This window comes from Cnephaeus nilssonii (genome assembly GCF_951640355.1).
Source record: "Cnephaeus nilssonii genome assembly, chromosome: 19".
NCBI lineage: Eukaryota > Metazoa > Chordata > Mammalia > Chiroptera > Vespertilionidae > Cnephaeus > Cnephaeus nilssonii.
Window position 1 is genome coordinate 51354376 of NC_137090.1, and position 15664 is coordinate 51370039.

General features: G+C 45.4%; 1 protein-coding gene across 1 annotated transcript in view; it reads left to right on the forward strand.

Annotated features, from left to right (window-relative positions):
- Window positions 1-3511: 3511 nt before the first annotated feature.
- DHRS7B (dehydrogenase/reductase 7B) overlaps window positions 3512-15664 on the forward strand; it is a 61483-nt gene continuing 49330 nt past the window's right edge. Inside the window, exon 1 of the mRNA XM_079797395.1 lies at window positions 3512-3563. Within this exon, the coding sequence (XP_079653521.1) occupies window positions 3544-3563 (20 nt within the window). The 5' untranslated portion in view covers window positions 3512-3543. The remainder of the gene's footprint in view (window positions 3564-15664) is intronic.

The window sequence follows — 15664 nt, forward strand, 5'->3', positions numbered from 1 at the left end:
CTTCTTATCAGGAGTGTTAAATGAGGGCTGGGGTCTTGGGAGCTTCTAGCCTTGGAGGCACAATTTCCCATGTTAAATTTTTTTATTTTTGGATATCTGTAGTCTGAGCAAGCTTTAGATATGTTATGTAGTAGGTCAAATGTGGCCTCAGTTTCTCTCCCGGCTGTCTAAAACCACAAAAAAAGTTTTGGGGCCCGGGCAGACCAAACCTTATGGTGGCCCCCTAGAAAAGCCATTTAGCAGTTGTGTCGGAACTTCCAGATGGGGCTCCTGCATTTCTGACACTTCCACAAAATTCTTAGTCACCTAAGAACACCTCAGAATCGGACTATTCTTTAAAAATAAAGAAAATGTTGCCCCTTTATCTTCGGAGCTGAATGAGTTCAGCTCATTTATACGGCGAAAATTACTTTTGCTCAGACTCTCAGCAATTCCAATTGAAAAGCCAAAATCAAAACCAGCCACCCATTTTTTTTTCTCCAGTCCCGCCTTAGCCTGGGTTCTGCCAACCCTTAACCTGGGGTTCTGTCAACCCTGGTTCCACCTCGAGGATTTTAAAACACAGCTCAAATAAAGTCAGACCCTCTACCAAAGCGAGGGAAGGTCCTGGATCCAAGAGACGACTCACCCACATTCACCCAATGGGCGGAGAACCGGTGGGCTCAAGGGGCCCTTTGCTGGATCCTAGCTCCAAGTCCAAGTCCATAGGATGATCCTGGGTGAGTTTTCTTTGGAATCCTGCCACGACTACGCCAAGTAATGTTAACGAAAAAACCATTGAAACCTGTAAAGAATTTTAGTGAGTTTATTTGAGCCAAACTGTCGACATATGCCGGGAAGCAGAACCTCAACGAATTGAGATTACGCTCCGAAGAATGGTAGGTTACATCTGTATTTATACATTGCCATCAAAGGAGGGACATAGGTGGGCTACATGAAATTCATTGGATAAAGTCAAATGGTGGGAAACCCCTGGGATTGGACAAAAAGTAAAATGATGGACACATACTTAGGTGGGTACAGGAACAATTAACAGGATAATGAAGGAATTTGAGGCATCTGTCCTGGCGCCCACCACATTTGGTTGTGCCCCAGGGGCTCCAGCAAAAGAAGGAAGTTACAAGTTACCCAGACATCTCACAGATATGTTATCTTAGAGGCAAAAAGGCAAATGGGCTCAGGAAAGAAGATCTAAGTTGATCTTTGTCAGGGAAGGTATCAGCTTAGGAATGACTGCCCACTATAACCTGTTTGTAGTTAAATATTTAATTTTCAGACCATCTTTTGTGGTTATTTTAGGTCTCTGAGTTTGCAAGACTGCCACGCAGGCCTCCCCTGAGCTTGTCAGGTTAGCATGTGGCTCCTTTCGTCCACAAACTTGAACATTGCTTACATTGACAACTGAATTGTCTGGCTTCAGAATGAGAGCTGCGGGGGGGAGGGGGGGATATGTGTGAAGCTTCGTGTCAGAGAAAAGTGCTGGCAGAGGACATTGTTCTTTTACTGAGACCCTCACCACACCTCAGCATTGGCTGGCGGCCCCATATCTGAGACTCCATCAACTGGCTCATGCCGTTTGCCCCATCCGGGTGATTCCCTGAGACTCTGACCCAACCAACTGCCGGGTGCACCCATACTGTTTCCATTGGCTTTTCTATCCAAATGGCCTGTCTTGGCTCATGCTTCAGATTTCCCTAAAATCTCTCAAACAAGCAGCAGCTGGCCTCAGCATGGCCCATACCTCTCGCCAAGTGGCCCCAGATCCAGTGCTAGCAGCAGCTGCCTTGCGTCACAGCTTGGCCTTGCATGGGCACCTGCAAGCCCAGCACAAGTAGCAACCATCTGCAGGCTGCTTTGTAGCTCATGCTTGTTAGGTCGAGGCAGGGGGGAAAGACCACAGCCATGCAAGCATCTGCAAGGTAGATGGTGACAAAGATAACTGGCGCCTTCCCAGACCCTTGCCCACCTCCCCAGACCCCTGCCTGAGGCAGGAATTCCACACCTCTCATGCCCTCCAGCCTCCCCTCACTAAACAGCTGTATAAAGGAAGTACCTAAGCCCCCGTTTTGGCACGAACTCCCCTGGCCCACTCTCGGACCTGTGAGTTTCGCCCGGGAGCGCAAGATTAAAACCTCCCCCCTTTTCACCGCCTGGACTCTGTGTCTTGTTTCCTGCGTCGCAAACCTTTCAATGCTGAGTGGCCTCGGGCAGAACACAGGCAGTGGCTGACCGGGGCCTGCACCTCCCTTGGGGCTCCAGAGCCAGTGCACCTAGTGGACAGCTCCAGACCACCTTGAAGCACCACCACCCAACCACTTCCATAAGCAGACACACTCAAAGGGCGGACTCGGTGAGCACTGGAGTCCCGCTAACGTAAGTCGTGCTGTATAAGGTGGGCTCCTGTGTTAGGGGCAGAAATATCCTCAGGTGAGAATGAACAACAAAAAAGAAAATATGAATAATAACATGGCAATAAGTACACATATACCAACAATTGAATCTAAAAAGGAAATTAAATGAACAAGCAACCCTGGCCGGTTTGGCTCAGTGGATAGAGCATTGGCCTGCAGACTCAAGGTCCCTGGTTTGATTCTGGTCATGGGCACGTATCTCAGCTCCTCCTCTGCCTGGCCTTGGTGGGAGCTTGTGCAGGAGGCAACCAGTTTATGAGTTTCTCTCACATCAGTATTTCTCTCTGTCTTTCCCTCTCTCTAAGATCAATGGAAAAATATCCTCAGGTGAGGATTAAAAAAAATGAACAAGCAAAACAGAGGCAGAATCATAGATACAGAGAACACTTTGAGGGTTGCTAGATGGGTGAAAAAGGTGAAGGGATTAAGAAGTACAAATTGGTACTTTTGTGACTAGAGTCATGGGGCTGTAAAGTACAGCATATGGATTATGGCCAATAACATCCTAACAACTGTGTATGGTGTCAGATGGTGTGAGATTTACTGGGGTGATCACTTAGTAGATTATGTAATGTCTAATCACTGGGGTGTATATCTGAAACTAATATAATAATGTATGCCAATGGGCATTGAAAAATAGAAAAAAAGATTTTAAAACAAAACTAAAAACTTTCCCTTTCTGTAGTCCTTTGGAGCTCCTGTTAACTGGGTGGGATGCTTCCCCAATCATGAATCACTTAATAAACCCAATCAGGTCTTCATATTTACTTGTTGAATTATTTTTTACATCATTGATTTTTTTGGTTTATCTTTGCGTCAATGTCATAATATTTTAATTACTATAGTTTTCTAATAAGTCTTGGTAAGTGTAGCACACATGTCCAAATTTGTCCCCCCTCTGCCCCAAATTTGGGGAGCCCAAAACTAGACCTTCCCAATTCCCCTCCGGAAGATAGAGGGGAGACACTCAGGGAGGAAGAGGCCCTGCAGACACCTGCGTCCGGCGCGGCCTACGTGCGCCCGGAGGGCAGCACGGCCAACGCGCTTGCGCAGCCTGAAGGCTGTCATTGGATGGAGCTTGGCGGAGGGCGTTGACGTCACTTCCGAGGCGGAGGACGCGGTTGGTTGACCCATGGTCTCTGCGGCTCCCAGGTAGGGGCCGGCGGGAAGGAGCCCCCGGGGCAGGCGCCCGAGTCCCGCCCAGAGGCTCGGCGCGCGGGCGTCTCCGGGCTCTGCGTTCCCTTCCCGGGCGCGAGGCGGAGCGAGGGTGCCGAGCGAGCGGGCGCGGTCTCGGGGCGCCGGCTCGGCGTCCTCTCCGGGGCGCCTGCGGCTCCGTCGTGTTCGGGTTGCGCGGCTGGAAACGCGCGTATTGAGGCGGCGGCCCGGCTCGCGCCGTCCTCCCCGCACTGGCGTGTGCAGGCGGCGGCCCGGGCCGGCCCCGGACGCGGGTGGCCCTGTGGCCAGGTGCCTCGCAGGGTTAGCGAGGAGGTGGGACGGAGTGCGAGCCCGCACCCCTGGCAATGGCGGGTTCGGATGCCGCACTCAGATCCTCCTTCCTCGGACGCTTTCTGGCTGTGCCACCTGCCCCCTCGCCGCCCGCGTCCTCGGCCGTCACCTTGGAGGGAATACGCCGGCTCACCAGGGGGTCGGGCGCAAGTGAGGGTGCGCACGGCGGGTACTCGGCTAGTGTCTGGCCCCTGTGAGCCTTCCGGACGAGCAGTGGACTGACATGTATGGAGCCCTAACGACTGTACAAAGGAGGCGTTATGAAAGCGCACACAGCCCTGCTCTGTCTCGGAGTCCAGCCTCCTCCTCCAAACGTGGTTAGACCTCTGGCTGTCCACAGGATGGGAAATGGGGGTTAGAGGAGAGAGAAATACCCAAATGTGAGACTTAATCGGCATTGGTAATTTGCACTGCACAGCCGATAGACACAGAGTGCCATTGTTGTATTTCATTATATTCGTCTCTGGTTTGCAAAACGATTTAACAAACATAGTTTTAGCCCCACTATGGTCCAAGCCCTGTGTTAGCCACCTAGGATACAAACATGCATAATTTCCTTTCACCATGGATAATTTAGTTAATGTTTTATTTGCCTTCCATGTCAGATGCTACAATTGTTTTATCAACATTGTTCTTAGACATCTTTGTTTAGCATCTGCTATGTGGTAGGCACTGTCCTAGGGATACAGCATCAGCAAATAGGCAGGGTCTCTATCCTTATGGAACTTACGCTCCCCGTGGGGGCTGCAGGACCGAGGGTGGGAGGAGTCAGGGAGATGAAGTTGGAGAGGTAAGCAAGAGTCAGACTACAGCGCTCATCATGCGAAAGAGTTGGGTCTCATCTTAAGAATGGCAGACGCCATCGGAGAGTTCCAGTCACTGGAGTAGCACCAGCAGGTCTGTGTGTATCAGAGATCACTCTGGCTCCTCGGTGGAGGCAGAAGTTGATCAGTGTGAGGGCTCTTTAAGGAGGCATGCTTAGTGGGGCTTGGTATAGGTTCACTCTGGGGTGAAAAGGGTGAGGGAGGTGTCAGGGCTAAGTCTTCCTTTTCTGGCTTGTGCATCTGGAATGGGAAACTGGGGAAAGAGCATGAGTTCAGTATTGAATAAAATGTCCTTGAGTAGAGGTGTCACAGAGGCAATGATAAAGAAGGATCTAACACAGACAGCAAGAATGGGCTAAGTCTCTAAAGAGCTTTGGTCGGAGGGATATTTTTTCCTGATATTGAGGGCAAGAAAGCCGCAGTGAGGCGGCCCACTAAGAAGTGTAGACTGTTCTTCACATTTATGTGGGGGAAAAGTTAAAAATAAAATCTGCCAACCTAGAAAATTGTTTCTAGAAATGTAGAAAGGAAGAAAATAGTCCTACTATTGAATAAACATGAACCCAGAATTACAAAAACAAAGAAATCCCATCATTTAAAACATTACACACAAAGTCTCCAGATTCCTTTTGTAAGAAGACTTGATGGCACCATCTACTATGTGTGCTTTTATAGTTCACCCTAAATTCACCTGGTAATTGGGGTGGTCATCTGTGCTAGTTAATTACCTTTATCTGAAGGAAAAATAGAAAATCTCTAATCTCTATGAGCATGTAGTCATGTAACCTCCCAGGGTGACTGAGTTTCTTCCTTGATGTTTACATTGAAAAGAGATGGCTTCTAGGCCCTTCAGAAAAAAGTTTCTGGGTAGTATCTGTGGCTGGAGCTAGTTTGTTTACTTATTTATTTTTAATATATTTTGATTTCAGAGAGGAAGAGAGAGGGAGAGAGAGATAGAAACATCAATGATGAGCGGGAATCATTGATCGGCTGCCTCCTGCACGTTGGACTGAGCCCACAACCCAGGCATGTGCCCTTAACCAGAATCGAACCTGGGACCCTTCAGTCCGACACTCTATCCACTGAGCCACACCAGCCAGGGCCTTACTTATTTAATAAATATATTTTTTATTGATTTCAGAGAGGAAGGGAGAGGGGGAGAGAGAGAGAAACATCAATAATGAGAGAATAATTGATGGGCTGCCTTGTCCACACCCCACACCAGGGATGGAGCCCACAACCCAGGCGTGTGCCCTGACTGGGAATCGAACCGTGACCTCCTGATTCCTAGGTCGATGTTCAACCTCTGAGCTACACTGGCCGTGCTAGAGCTAGTTTATTTAGCCTTTTAAAAGATTTGCAGACATACCAAAGGAACAGGAAGGAGTTAAAAATACTGGATTTTTCAAGGAAATGCTTTAAGAAAAAGGAGGGAGAAAAAAGACCTCTTTCCCTTTGGCAAAAGGGAAAAGTTACTTTTTAAAGTTTATTTACAGTGCAGGAAAGTGTTGGACTGCAGAACACACAGCCTGGGGACTATCCTGGAGATGAGTTTCAAGTGAGCGCCTTGCAGTTGTGCATGGCTAGGATGCCCTCCAGTGGTTAGATCTAGCCCATAATTTCTTATACCTACGCTGATTTAAAGAAGTGTTATCTGTGGTTCCAGATCCTGCTGAATTCCAGTCAAAAGTTTTGTCTCTGGTAGTTAACCCTTTGAGGACTTGTCCTCTTTCATGTTAATGATGTCATTTCTCACACCCACCCAGTTATAACATACGAGGCCTTTCTTTGGTTGGTAATGTTATGATTTTAACGGGGAAGTGAACTCTCCATTAACCTGTTCTGGAAGGCCATAAGCATGGGAATGAAAATTGAGATTGAATGTCCTGTAAATTTAGCTTGGAAGCTTCTTGCCACCCACCAATGTAAGAAGTTCAACAAATTCCTTTCGATTCTACCTTCTGCATCTTCTTAAATTCACAGTAGCCCAAGACTTGGCTAATTGGAGGAAGAGGCATGCTGATGGCCGCGGAATTAATTGAACATTGCTTATGATAGTTTGAGGTTCTTGCTGCAGTTAGCTCCTATTTTATTCAGTAAGGACATTAAGTTTTGAATGGAAATGTAAATTTTTTTAGGTTTATGTGAGTAGGGCTTAGCTGTTGCTAAATTGGAAATTACTGGTATATTAGTGAACTATTATTTCAAAATTCTCTATGCATATCCTATCTAATAAAAGAGTAATATGCAAATTGACCATACCTCCATTACACCCACAAGCCACGCCCACCAGCCAATCAGGAGCAAATATGCAAATAAACCCAACCACGATGGCTGCAGCCATGGAGAGAGCAGGAGGGAGGCTTGGGTTTCCCCGGCAATGGAGGAAACCAAGCTTTCCGCCTGCCCTTGTAGGCCTAGGCCTCCACTCAATGCTACAAAGTTTCAATGATAGAAGATAAATAAATCCCAACAAAAATGGCAGCAGCCACGGAGCTGGAGAGAGCAGGAGGCTAGGGTTGCCCCCGGTGATGGAGGAAGCCAAGTTTCCGCAGCCCTGGTCGGCCTAGGCCTCCACTCCAGGCTACAAAGTTTCAATTGTAGGAGATAAATAAATCCCAGATACCAGGGCCTCCGCTTGGGTCGCTGGGGAGCATGGCCGGCCTGCAAACCACCACAGGCCCCTCGCCCAGGCCGCCCCACGCCCCAAGGGAATCCCCACCCTATTCCGGGACACCCTTCAGGGCAAACCCGCTGGCCCCCACCTATGCACCAGGCCTCTATCCTATCTAATAAAAGAGTAATATGCAGATTGACCATCACTCCAACATACAAGATGTCTGCCCCAATGTGGTCAAAGATCCTGCCCCCATGTGGACACAAGATGGCCACCACAAGATGGAGGGCAGTTAGGGGTGACCAGGTTGGCAGAGGAAGGAAGTTGGGGGTGACTGGGCCTGCAGGGGAGGGCAGTTGGGGGGGGACCCAGGCCTGCAGGGGAGGGCAGTTAGGGGCAAACAGGCTGGCAGGGGAGCAGTTAGGCATCAATCAGGCTGGCAGTGGAGTGGTTAGGGGGTGATCAGGTTGGCAGGCAGAAGCGGTTAGGGGCAATCAGGAAGGCAGGCAGGGGAGCAGTTGGGAGCCAGCAGTCCTGGATTATGAGAGGGATGTCCGACTGCCTGTTTAGGCCCGATCCCACCAGTTGGACATCCCTCGAGGGGCCCCAGATTGGAAAGGGTGCAGGCTGGGTTGAGGGACACTCCCCCCCCCCCCCGTGCACGAATTTTGTGCACCAGGCCTCTAGTAGTAGTATAATCCAGATTGGCTTAACATATTAGATAAAGTAGCTCAAGGAAATTGTACCGAGTTCCTGTTAAGCAATGAGCTTATTTACAGTCAGTTATCTCATAAAAGCCTTTGCATTCTGTTTGGGTGATCAGACTGAATTTAGGGATCTATTTACCACCTAGACCAGTGATGGCGAACCTATGACACGCGTGTCAGCACTGACACGCGTAGCCATTTCTGATGACACGCGGCCGCATGCCGAGGATGAAACATTTGCTGCTCCTAAGGATGAAACATTTGCGACTAGAGTCTTGGAGTTAGTTTTTTCCTCAAAGTGACACACTACCCTAGTTATGCTCAGTTTTTTGGTGAAGTTTGACACACCAGGCTCAAAAGGTTGCCCATCACTGATCTAGACAGTATTAGAATCCTTCCTCTTTAAGGCTTCGACTAAGGATCTTTTTTACATGACCCCCTATTTGATGCACTTAAGAGTAAAAAGTGGGCTTTAGAGTCTAAATACCTGGTTCAGATCTCTCTTGCTGTTAAAACAATTTTTTTTTTATTGATTTGAGAGAGAGAGAGAGAGAGAATATCATTGATTGGTTGCCTTCTGCAGTCCCCACACTGGGGATTGAGCCCGCAACCCAGGCATGTGCCCTGACCAGATCGAACTGTGACCTCCTGGTTCATAGGTTAACGCTCAACCATTGAGCCACATTAGCCAGGCCTTTTTTTTTTTTTTTTTTTTTTTTTTTTTTTTTGCCATTTGCTAGCTATGCGACTTAAGGTGTTTTTTCATTTAGCAAATGGAAATAACTATCATACCTACCTCCTAGGATTGCCATGAGGATGAAATGAGATCATGGGTATGAAGTTTATTTATAGCCCAGAGTCTTGGCACATTGCAAACACTAAAAAAGTTAGTAATTGCTGTTAATATTATTTTCCACAACAGCCATATATGATAACAGGCTAAAAATTAACTTTAAAAAAAATATATATTTTATTGATTTTCTACAGAGAGGAAGGGAAGGGAGAGAGAGTTAGAAACATTATTGAGAAACATCGATCAGCTGCCTCCCGCACCCCCCCCCCCCCCACACTGGGGATGTGCCTGCAACCAAGGTACATGCCCTTGACCAAATTGAATCCAGGACCCCCCAATCCGCAGGCCGGCGCTCTATCCACTGAGCCAAACCAGTCAGGGCAAAATTAACTTTTTTTTAGTTTTTTTTTTATTTTTAGAATCTGTGTAGTAATATTTTTTTTTAGTTGTCATGTATTTTTTGTTTCAAAACAAAAATTAATTATATTAGAAATAAAAATGTACTTTTAGTTTGGTGTTGTTATAAATTTCTTTCTACTGCATTTAAAGGAGTGAAGGGTTGTGACGTTAGATCTCACGGCGCTCTGTAATGTATAAAAAGCACCTAAACGCAGCACATTGCCTTTTCCTGTCAAATGCCAGGTCTTTATAGAGGATGAGCTTTTTCTCTCATGTTAGCCTGGAGATTTATGACAACAAAACAGTGGTTCGTACATACCTGTGTGTGTACCTGCGAAGGGTCCAGTCCAGCCTCTTGCACAAAAGAGTCGTAGTTTTTGCAGGCCGCTGACTCTGTGGAATAGCAGTGGGGCGCTGAAGTCCCAGTTCCTGAAAACCAGGAGATAGGCCTACTGTGAGGGAGCCAGTGTTCAGCGTGCTCATTTCTTATGTGCTGCTTGTTTGTTCGTTTGTTCAGCAACATTACTACACACCCGCTTTGTGCTCAGTACCGAAACATCAATGAAGCACTGCTTCTTAGAACATGGAGAGACCACATGTTGATGGATCAAGTGCAACAGTTTTCTGGAAGTTCTGGCAGAGGGCACCAGACAATTCTGGGTTTCCTCCTCAGTCTTGTGATAGAAGATTGCACTGTGTAGAAACAAATCAATTAATGAAAAGGGGGATAAAAAAGAGAAGGTCACTTCATTGTTCATTGGTACATAGGGAGAGAGAAGGAAATTTAAACTAATTTGGTCATCCATTAGTTCTAGGCACAGCAAGGAATGAGATTGATATATTCCTTTTCTTTGTTTCTTCTCTTTACTCTTTCTGACATTACCTGCCATCTTTCTAGATAGAAAACCCAGCAATTGTTGTGATAATTGCTGTAATTTATCTGGGCTTCTTAACATACATATACTTATCTAATCCTTACTGCAACTGTGTAAGGCAGATATTAGATATATTTTGCAGGTGAGGAAACTGGTTGAAATATTAAATAGCTTATCCAAAGACACTCACTTAGCCTGGTTATTGGCATTCAAACCAAGGTCTGCCTGGTTCCAAACACAGTTTACTGTATTGATAAACAGTTGAAATTATTATTCACACCTCTCATTTATATTCTAATAGAAAAATGGTAGCTGGCAACTTGATCTTAGTGAAAAAGCAAGACAGACTTAAATTTAAAGTGATATTAGTTAGTGAGGAAAACCCACTGAATTGTAAGAAATAATTATGCCAGAGGGAAGGTGTGGTTGGACATCTGTAGCAGCTGACACTAGGCCAAGGGTTCAGTTAGGAAATGTGAATTTATACAACAAGAAGAAAGTTTTGCAGTGATTAGTATTTCCACCCCTAACATTAAATGAAGGATAATTGCTTTTTTTCCTCTCAACATTTTTTCCCCTGTGCAACCTGCTTCAGTGCCTGCAGCCTAGGGGCAGAGGCTGGGCAATGGTTCACGGCCGCAGCTTGCTCTGGCGTGGGGCATATGAGAGACCCAGGCCTGCCGTCAATCCAAACCCATGCACTCTCTCAATGTTTTTAATTTAATTTGGCACAGAGAAGACATTTAAATAGGAATATTTGAGAGACACATTTCTCTTTGATTAGGTTTGTACTATTGTCAGAATATTTGTTTCTAGGAGTAGAAAAAATTCTACTTAAAAGTCCTTGCGATAGGGGAGAAGACTTCTGGTATGGCAGAGTGAGGAAATTGGCAAATCTCAAAAAAACAACAACTATAAAGCAGGATAAAATTGTCAAAAACAGTCATATCAGAGGTCTGGAAATCGACCAAAGACATACAACAAATTGGGAAACATTTTTTTTTATGAAAAAACACTGAACATTAGGTAAGACCAGTGAGAATATAGTATTATTATCTGGGGTGATGGCTTCCATCCCATAATCCTAGTTCATCAATCAATGCAGTAGTTTTGTTTTTGTGTGTTTTTTCTTAAATGTAGATTTTTAAAAAATGTTTTTTATTGATTTCAGAGAGAGGAAGGGAGAGGGAGAGAGAGAAACATCAGTGAAAGAGAAACATCAATCCTGTACACCCCCTACATGCGCCCTGACCAGTAATCGAACCTGTGACTTCCTGGTAAATAAGACGATGCTCAACCACTGAGCCACGCCGACCGGTCACTGCAGTAGTTTAACCAAGGCAGGGCAAGTTGTGAAGACCAGCAATCTCACTGTTGGAGGAGGCCAAGTATTTGGAACAGAAAACAGCATCATGCCAGAAACTTTGTCAGTAAGGGCAGCAACATTGGTGGCAAGTGAGTGCTGAAGTCTAACAGCTTTGCTAGTTTGAGGCTGTGGCCCTAATTGGGCAATTAGTGGACGGGTGGACTAGCTGGAAATTTCAGAGGTCCTGTAGTGAGACAGCTGTAGACAGGCTTGATAAACTCCCACAGATCCCTAGGTGCACATACAGAAGAAATGTGAGAGGGCCTGATGGAAACTAAAAGCTGAGGAAGACTTGAAAATTGTCTGAACTCTGTGCTTTCCTTGCCACACATTCATCCACCTGCAAAAGCTGGAAGCTGGTTTTTTTGTTTGTTTGTTTGTTTTTTGAGGTGTTTGGGCACAAACTTTGAGATATGTAATCGATTGTTACTAGAATGAGCTTTTGACCTAGTGAGCTTTTCCAAATTCTAATCAAGCTATGCTGCAGAGCCAGGTACACCCACACAAGTGCTGTAGACAAAGGATGGGGGCATTCTTATCTCCACCAATCTGAGTCCATGTTTATTTACCATGTTCATAGTTAGTTTTGAACTGTTCTGAGTTAACATGTTTAACCCCATTATAACCTATAGGTGACAAATCATATGTTGAAATTTCTGGTAATAAGAAACATGGGGTTATGCAATAAAGGAACATAAAATGTTTTGAAACTGACAAATATTGCAATTTGAGTGGTGAGTTGCAGTGGTTTTGAGTTGGAATGACTTCGGAGGAGAAAGATTAAACTGGACAAATTGAAGTATATTATGTTTCAGCAAGAATATAAAGTCATTGACAAAATGAAAATGAAACGAAACCCCCAAACCACAAGTGTATCTTTTGGGTATGTGGCTGGGAAGTGGGCATCAACTCCTGCTGCCTTGTAGCCTAGTGTTGGTTCAGGAGAAGGCAAGGAGTTTGAGAACTGAAGAGCCAACCTCAGAAGAAGAGCTCCTTCTGGAACTTTGACCTTTAGCGTCAGGTCCTGTGTCAAACTGACCACAAGTTAAAGGTGCAGATGAGGAGCTGGCAAGGTGTTCCCAGTGTCTGAGGCTTTGGGGGAAGATGGTTGGGTGCATTTTCCTACAGAGAGAATGTTTGCAAACAACAGGAAGCGAGATAAAGGTAGGAATCTCAGAGGGCTGGTGAGTGTTAGTTGATGACTCCAGCAGAGAGTAGGAGAGAACCTGAGACCCAATCTTGAAGGTCAGTGTGGGCCTCATCCAGGGAGCATTGAGGAGCTTTACAGATTTCAAGCAGTGCTGTCCCAGCTTAATTGCTACACCCTTTGTGAGAATTTCCCCAGTCTCTCATCAAAATCAGTCACCTTTCCCTGTATGCTCTGTAACTAGAGTCATTAATTTATTTATCCAACAAATGTTTCTCGACACTATACCACATAGAAGGCAGTGAGAGGGAGACAGACAAGTAAACCCAGGGGAGAGGTTGCTTTGTTAGAAGAACACTTGGGGAATTACCAGAGCACAAGATCTTCAGGGTCCGAATCAGGTTTGGGAATCTTGGAAGCATCCTGGAGTAAATACCTGAGGTGGAGGTAGTCAAACAAACTGGCAGTGGGATGAAAATTCTTTAGAGGAGCTCATTAGCAGGTTTGAGATGGCAGAAGCAAGGATCGAGAAACATGAAAATATCAGTAGAAATTCAATATGAAGAACAGAACAAAGGTTGAAGATAAATTAACAGCCTCAAAAATCAGTGGGACATCGAATGAACTAACATTTGGGAGTCCCAGAAGAAGAGTAGTGAAGGAATGAGGCAGAAAAAAATAACTTGAAATAATGTCTAAAAATTTCCAAGTATGATGAGAAACATTGTATTAGTTTCCTGTTGCTGCAGTAATAAGTTACCACAAACTAATAGTTTAAAACCTCACAGAATTATTATCTTACAGTTCTGGAGATCAGAAGTCCTAAAACCAAGGTGTTGGCAGAGCTGTATTTCTTTAGCGGGTTCTAGAGGAAAATCGGTTTACTTGCCTTTTCCAGCTTCTACAGGCCACCAGCATTCATTGGCTCAGGGACTCCTCCTCACATGACTCCAGCCTCTACTGCTGTTGTCACATCTACTCTATGACTTCATCTCCTGCCTCTCTGTATGAGGACCCCAGTGATCTGGATAAGGCAGGATAAGCGCCCCATCTCCAGATCTTTATTCACATCTGCAATGTCCCTTTTCCCGTGTAAGTAAGATAATTTACACTACTAATAGGTTCTGAGGATTGTGGACATCTTTGGGGTATATTATTCAGGGCATAACACAAACATTAATATACAGATCCAAGAAACTCAATGAACTCCCGAGTAGGATAAACACAAACCTAGATACATCAGAGTAAAACTATTGACAAACAAAGATAAAAACTTAAAAGCAACAAGAGAAAATTTACTCCTTACATATAGGGAAACAACCATATGATTAATGGCTAACTTCTTATCATAAAGAATGTTATGTACGTACTCTATCCTTAAAGTCCTTAGCATGTAAGGAGCTTAGAAGTTGCCCTTTCATCATCATGAGTAAAAAGCTGAACAAACTGAAAAATCAACCAACACTTGCCCTGGCCAGTGTTCTCAGTGGTTAGAGCATTGGCCTGTGCATCCAAGGGTCACGGGTTCGATTCCTGATCAAGGGCACGTACCTGGATTGCAGGTTGGAGTGCCTGTGGGCGGCAACCACCAATGTGTCTCTCTCACAGCTATGTTTCTCGCTCGCTCGCTTGCTCGCTCTCTTTCTCCCCTCCTTCGCTCCTTCCTTTCCACTCTCTCTAAAAACATGGGTGGAAAAAAAATACCCTCAGGTGAGGATTAACAACAACAAAAATCAACTCTTGGTAGATCCATCAGTTGAGGTCAAAGGAAAACTACTGTCCCCACTCCCCCGAATTGGGAGAGACAGGCGGATGCCCAGATCACAATGTGCTGGAGCAGAAGCCTGGGGTAGGAAACCTGGACTGTAATTGACAAACTGCTGGCGGCTGAGTGTGGACAGTCTGGGAGTTAAAAACGCCAGAGGAGCCCAATCAAAAGGGGGCCCACACTGTTGTGAGTTTTACCTCCAGGAGCTCTACGAGGCCCTCAGTGAATGTTGGGGGAAAATGCCCTTGTGCTCCTGGCAGGGGGAGGGGGAAAGTAATGATTTTGAAATATGTCAGAGCATCCTGTTCTTACTGAGGCCTCCCCTCAGGAGAAACTGTGTTACCAGAGCCTAACCTACCTAGGGACGGGGAAATGCCTAACTCCACCTCTTTCTAGCCATCCTGGCCCACCTAAGAAGAGGAAAAACAAACCAACCAACAAACAAAAATTGAGAAGCACTGGTGAAGTTCACAGTCCAGGGGCATAGTCTCACCAAAAGACTAAGACCTAATCATAGAGTATATAATGCTCCCCTTGCCCTAAATAACTAAAGGCCTCTTCACTGCAGTTCTTTTGAACTAGTATATCATGCCTGCCTTCAACCAAACAGCAGGCACATTGAAAGGCAAAAAAATAATACAGTTTGAAAAGACTGAACAAGCATCAAAACCAGAGTCAGATATGTCAGGGAAGTTGGAATTATCAGACTTTTATTTTAAAATATATATTTCTATTGATCTCAGAGAGGAAGGGAGAGGAAGAGAGAGATAGAAACACCAATGATAAGAGAATCATTGATTGGCTGCCTCCTGCATGCCCCACACTGGGGATCGAGCCCACAACCTGGGCATGTGCCCTGACCAGGAATCAAACTGTCACCTCCTAGTTCATAGTTGATGCTCAACCACTGAGCCATGACGGCAGGCAGACCAGTAATTTTTAAAAACTATGATTAATATGCTAAGGACTTTAGGGAAAGAGTACATAACATGCAAGAACAGATGGATAATGTAAGCAGAGATGGGAAATCTGGGAAAGAATAAAAACAAAATTGGAAACATTTTAAAAACACTGTATGAGAAAAGAAAAATGCCTTTGATGGGCTCAGTAGTCAACTCGGCATGGCTGAGGGAGGAATCTCTGAGCTTGAGAATACGACAATAGAAATGTCCCAAACTGAAAAGCAGAAAGACAGTAGCATGTCCAAGAACGGTGGAACAACTACAGTGTGTGTCACATGTGTGATGGGAA